Raw genomic sequence first — 6,467 nt, 5'->3', positions numbered from 1 at the left:
TTTTTTTTTTTTGGAGGGGAAGAAAAAGTGACTTGCCCAAGGTCACATCGCTAGTTTTTTTTGTGTTAAGTGTCTGAGGTCAGATTTGAACTCAGGTCCTCCTGACTCCAGGGCCGGTGCTCTATTCACTGCACCACCTAGCAGCCCCTGAAACAATATGTTTCTAACTAGGTTTATAGAAGATCATTACAGAATACTTGGAAAAGTAATCTGAAAGGGGAGAGGACCGGGAATGACTTTTTTTTTTTTTTTTGCTTTTTGCAGGGGGGAAGGCAAGGCTCTTGGGGTTAAGTGACTTGCCCAAGGTCACATGGCTAGTGAGTGTTAAGTGTCTGAGGCCAGATTTGAACTCAGGCCCTCCTGACTCCAGGGCCAGCACTCTATTCACTGCACCACCTAGCCACCCCCAGGAATGACTTCTTGAAGAAGGTGAATTTTGAGCCTTGAAGGAATACAGGCAAATTAAGAGGTGCAGGTGAAGGGTCAGAATATTCCAGATATGGGGACAACTAGTGCAATTCCACAGAAGTGGGAGATGGAGTATTGTGCCAGAGACACTTCAAGTGGCTCCGTGAGCTAGGTCATAGATAGAACGCGTGAAGTAGAGTCCAGCGTAAGAAAGCTGAAAAGGGAATAAGTAGTCAAGTTTTATATGGCAAACACAAGGGCATAGTTTGGTTAGCCAGAAAATCTGCTATACTGGCCTTTGGGACATTTCACTGAGAGCTATCTCCAAAGGAACCATTTGGTTTGCTGACTCTTCATTCTCTCCCTTGCTTTTTGACATTCCCTGGTCACTCCTCCATTTATCAATATATAATCGACACCTGGATTTTCTGTTTTGTTTCCTTTCTTTGCTTCATTCTCTTCATATATTGCAAGTCTCCACATTGATCTCCTTCCCTTTCAGGCCAGCTTGTCTGACGAGGACACCAGCACTCGACTCCTTGAAAGTTCCATGTTCAACCAGGTGGAAGTAAGTAATGGCCATACTCTACATAACCTAACAAGATCTTGTGTATTAAGACCTGTTTAACAGTCAGTGCTTGTTTTGTGAAAAACAATGAAAAAAAAAAAGAATGTAAGCCCTTTGAGAGTGTGAATGGTCTTTCTTTTTCGTTTGTGTCCCTAATCTTAGCATAGTCCCTGGCATCTGGGAAACCAGATGGGTGGAGGGATGCTCTGTGTTTGATTCACTCCAACTGCGGTGAATTTTGTCTTGCAGGACACAAATCGCTGTTATTTGATGAAGGAGATTTTGAGCTTGGTCTTGAAGAAAGTGTCAGTTTCTTACCCACAAAAATTCCAGCGATACATGCGAGACGTTTTGCCCTTCCTGCATGATGTGAAAACCAAGCTGAATGGCTGTGTGAGTATCTTCTTCTACTCAGAGGACAACCTTCCTTTAATTACTCCGAGCTATCTCCCCCATTCAGAGTTATTTCCAGCATACTTACTTGTAGACTGTCATGGTGGGAGGGTTAGATTTCTTGTTTTAGTGCCCTTAGGGCAGAACTAGGAGCCAGAGCAGGAATTTCTGTAGATACTGGCTTTTCATTCATATAAATTTCTAATTAGGAGCTGTCCAAAAGTGGAATAGTCTTCTTGGGAGGTTCTTAAAAGAGAGGCTGGACGGTCATTTGGTAGGGATACCAAATGAGGGGTTCTTGTTGTAGGGTACAACAACCTTTGAGATCCCTTTGAATTTCGAGGGTCTGTGACATTTCTAGTCCTTTGAAGTAAGGGAATGTGTTTGAGTATTTGTATAATTTGTTGTATTTAAATTCTGACCTTTAGAAATAGAGGATGATCACTCTTTTTGAATTCACTTGTCCCTGACAAAATGAAATTTAGGGGTGGTGTGCTGAGGAATGGAGCTCTGAGATTGCTTGATGTAGCTCAAAATATATTAATGAGAGTGGCTGTGAAATTTAAGAGCTAGAAAGTCAAGGAGAGGGGAGGAAAGAATGGAAAGAAGTGTTAGAGAGCAGAATGGTAAGTTTCCAAAGCAGTCTCAGGGGATCATAGATTTTGAAATGGAAAGAACCTCATAGATCATCTAGTCCAAGCCCTCTTATTTGATAGAGAGGTGAAAGAACTTGCTGAAGGTTCTAGGGTACTGACAATGGGTGTATGTCAAAGGACATTCATGAATGCCTTGTGATGTTATAGGAAGGGACCATATTAAGAATTTTTTAACTTCATTTCATTGGAAGCTTAAAACTATGCAAATCTTCTTGGCATATATTCATGAGTCATTTAGCTACTGATTGACTATGAAGTGCTGGACAAAATACAAGAATAACATGGCATAGCCTGGGTTAAATTCAGAATGTGGAGTAAATCACTTTACCCTCTCCACATGGTTAATCAGTCTCATGTATGTGACGTGGCCAGATCTGTGTTGACCCAAGGTCAAAAACAGCTTGGAAAATCTAAGTCACCAATTAAAAAAATGACTGATGGGATTCTTTTCAGGTCTTTAATCAAAGGAAGCCTGAACCTCATGTTCAGACTAAGCAATGTAAAATTAAGAAACATCATATCGAAACTGACATTGTATTTTCCTTTTGTAGACTTTGATGAGTAATGGCAGCCGTGTCCAGAGACAAATCGATATCATGAGGAACAAACTAATACAGGTATTAATTACCTTTATTCATATCTATTGCAATATTAAAAAGTTTAATAGTAAAGAGAAAAAAATGCCCCTTATTTCATTGGGTAATACTTGTTTGTTCTAAACCTGGGGGTCAAAATATTATCAAAAGAGTGTCCAGTTCATTATAAAAGTTTGTTGAATGAATATTAGTTTGTGTGTATAGACATGTCTACATAGTGTCATCAGAGTCTTAGTTCTTAAAGCTCTTACAGCTGAAAACAGGCTTTTGGGATGCTATGTGTGTGTATACATATACATATCTACTCGCACATATATGTGTATGTATATGTGTGTGCATGTGTGTATAAAACCTGATAAATCATAGGTTGTCAGAACTGGAAAGGATCTAGTCCAACCCTTTCTTTTTACAAATGAGGAAATAGAGGTCCATACTGATTATTTTCCTTGACTAAGCTCATATGGCAAGTAAGTATCAGGGCAAAGACTTAAATCTCACATCTGCCTCGCAGTTCAAGGTGTGCTTATCATTTCCAGAAAACTTGTGTATCTTGTCCCCTCAATTTAGCTGAAAGGGAGCTAGGAAGCCATTCACTCCAACCCCCTTATTTTGCAGATGAAGAAAATGAGACCTAGGGCTTTTAATTGGCTTGTTCAAAGTCACAGAGGTGGAATCTGACACCATGTTAACTGACTCTTTCCATTATGCTACCCCACTGAGAACTGGGAACCCATCTATACTTTCAGGATTTGGAATATATACATTTCTGTGTCAGGCAGTCTTTAATCTTATCATCATTCACTCACTTAAAAATGAGTGATGGAGATGAATGTCAATTTCTTTTTTAGTTTTTCCAATTTTAGAGTTATATAAATTTGCTCAATAAGATTTTTTTTTTAAATTCTCAGAAAACAAATCCATTTATTGAAATGAGTTCTGGCATTGTTTAAAAGATAAAAACATGGAGAAATAAGGGAAGGATGGAGGAAAAGCTGGAATCTTACTGCAAGATCTATGTTATAATAAACATTCCTGAGTTTTAGGTCCAGCTTACCCTAACACAACATCCAACACTTTTGTTTTTTAAGACAAATGGTCAACATGCCCTGATCTTTAGCAGCTGCCTATAAATATAGCAGGAGGTCAGGCCTTCTTTTTGTTGTGGGGATAATTTATGAGAGAAAGAAGGAAGTCTGACCTGGGAGTCAGTCCATGTGTACGGGATTCTGGAGGACTTCTTTTATACATGCCTCAACTCTACTGATTAGGGGAAGACCCCCAAATAGAAATGGGACTCAACTAGAATGAAGGAGAAGGGATATGAGCTGTGAAGAGAATGCTGTTGTTAGGGCACAGGTATACTGAAACAAGGTGAAGTTAGAAATTTGGGGAGTAGGTTGACGAGATAATTGCAATTTCAGGTTTATGGAGGTATACCTTGAAAATTAAAAAAAAAATTTCAAACCTAGTTATGGAAATTCTTCCTAAAACATATTAATCTACTTTAATGCCACAGTAAATATGGTGTGGCAATCTCAGCTGATTCTCATGCTGATGATTAAGAATTTAGTAATATTTCATAACAACGATAAATTATGATCATTTGGAATTTGGGCTGTGTACTTAGGAAGTATAGGAAATTGGGCTGATGCCTGATATGTGGAAATCAGATTTTTGGATAAAATTACTTCTGTCAATTTGTTTTGTCATCTTAAGCTTTCTCCTAACAGTGGAGTATGAGAAAAAGCTGGTTTATTGAATTTTGCTTCATTAATATAACTGGAGACTTAAAATCATCTTGTGAAGCCATTAGTTAAAGTAAAATATAATATTAATTATATTTTGATATTGATAATGATATTTTGAAATGCTCTCTGGGAGAATGACAAAAGTAAGTAGAAATTAAGGCCAAAAAAGGAATTTGAACTTTCAGTTAGTGGAAAGAATATTTAGAATTCTAGTATAGTTTCAGGAGATAAAACCCATTTCAATAATTATAAGTTAATTATGTTATATTATAAGTTATAGTCCTTGAACAACCATGTGAGAAAGATTTTTAAAAAATCTGGACTGTGAGCTAAGGGAGCTAAGGGAAAAAAAGCAAGTATTATTATTATTTTTTGGTCCAGAGGAGGGAAGGCAGGACAATTGGGGTTAGGTGACTTGCCCAAGGTCACATAGCTAGTAAGTATTAAGTGTCTGGGGTGGGATGTGAACTCAGGTCCTCCTGACTCCAGGGCTGGGGCTCTATTCACTGCCCCTAATAACAAGTATTATTGCCGCCACTTTATAGATGAAGAATTTGAGGCTCAGAGAGCCCAAGTCAATAGATAAGCATTTATTAAGTGCCTACTGTGTGCCAGGCCTAAATGGTTTTGCAGAGTCCTTATGGCTCTAATAGCTGCAATCCATGGCTTTTGGTAATATACCTGATCTATATCTGGCCACTGGACCAAGATGGCTCCAGAGAAGAAAGAGAGGCTGGTGACTTTGCACACAGCCCTCCTTCACTTGCATTTCTTGGCATCACCTCCCTGATATCATGGTCCTTTTCAAGATTGAAGGGAATATTGAAGAACAATAACAACCCAACTACAGTTTCCTCCCTTATTCAAAGAATATCACTTTGGACCCATTTTAAAAGGACTGGAAATTGTAAGTTCTGTAAAAGACATTTTTGACTGAATTAATTTACTACAATAGAGCTGCTTCTCTCCAACAATCTAACTTCATCTCTTTTTTTTTCTAATTTTGATCCTGTTGGTATAAGTCCTAAAATGGTCTTTTTTCTTATTTTTTTTTTCAGTTGGGAAAAAATGGAGAGATAAAAACAATTAGTGAGATGGATTTGCTGCTTATGTTCCTACGAAAATACTGTAGTTAAAGTTCTCGACAAAATAAGAAGATTAGAAAGAGGAAATTCGACTTTGGAAGATTAGATGGAAAGCTAGAATGTTCTTTCCCCTTTTCAAAAAGGCAATTGAGAAGCCAAAACTAGAGCATAAATGTGTCCATTTAGTATGTACCCTGATTGACTGACCTAAGGAGAAAACTCAAGCGTATTCTTAATAAGTGCATTCTGTTTCTGAGCCCCAATAGTAAGCTTCTAAAACCTTGCTATATAACTGAAATATTAGTCTGGCAAGGTATTTTACATAAAAAATATAATTTATTTATTTTTTGAAAATGGCCTCTATACACATTTAGTGAATACTTATCAATACTTTAGGGGGGAGAATGCTTCCTAATGTTGACTATATTTATTAATGCCATAATTGTATGTTTTATTTATAAAGATTTCAGTGATAGGGTTTTATTTATTGAAAATATTAAATGCTGTTAACTGACTGAAACTAGTTCATATATGCTATATATGAAATCATATAGCTATGGTATATTTATTTGATATGAATAAATATTTGATTTTTACCAATCTGGCTGCTTTCTGATTATTTTCTGCATGGAATTATTATAGTCTGTCAATGTCATTTCTGTTGTTCATTTTTTCCTGAAAAATTTACTTGATTTTTTTAAACATTTTTTTTTAAAGCAATCAGGGTTAAGTAACTTGCTCAAGGTTACACGGCCAGTTATTTCTGGGTGTGGTGCTAAGTATCTGAGCCCGGATTTGATCCCCAGGTCATCCTGACACTGGAGCTGGTGCTCTTCCTCTCTGAGCCAACTGGCCGCCCCTAAGCAATTGGCGTTAAGTAACTTGCTCAAGGTTACACGGCCAGGTGTTTCTGGGTGGATGCTAAGTGTCTGAGCCTGGATTCGATCCCCAGGTCATCCCGACACTGGAACCAGTGCTCTTACTCGCTGTGCTACCTGGCCGCCCCAATTTAC

General features: G+C 37.8%; 1 protein-coding gene across 1 annotated transcript in view; it reads left to right on the top strand.

Annotated features, from left to right (window-relative positions):
* The window catches only part of IL22 (interleukin 22), a 6,962-nt gene extending 944 nt beyond the window's left edge, over nt 1-6,018 (top strand). Inside the window, exons 3-6 of the mRNA XM_069081755.1 lie at nt 911-976; nt 1,226-1,369; nt 2,577-2,642; nt 5,428-6,018. Coding sequence (XP_068937856.1) covers nt 911-976; nt 1,226-1,369; nt 2,577-2,642; nt 5,428-5,505 — 354 coding nt within the window. The 3' untranslated portion in view covers nt 5,506-6,018. The remainder of the gene's footprint in view (nt 1-910; nt 977-1,225; nt 1,370-2,576; nt 2,643-5,427) is intronic.
* Nucleotides 6,019-6,467: the final 449 nt, after the last annotated feature.

Source organism: Petaurus breviceps, unplaced genomic scaffold (genome assembly GCF_028583685.1).
Source record: "Petaurus breviceps papuanus isolate PSGF00001 unplaced genomic scaffold, PetGlider_PUasm1.0 154, whole genome shotgun sequence".
In the NCBI taxonomy this organism is placed as follows: domain Eukaryota; kingdom Metazoa; phylum Chordata; class Mammalia; order Diprotodontia; family Petauridae; genus Petaurus; species Petaurus breviceps.
Note: the sequence above shows the minus strand (reverse complement) of the source record. Positions and strands in the feature narration are given on the sequence as shown.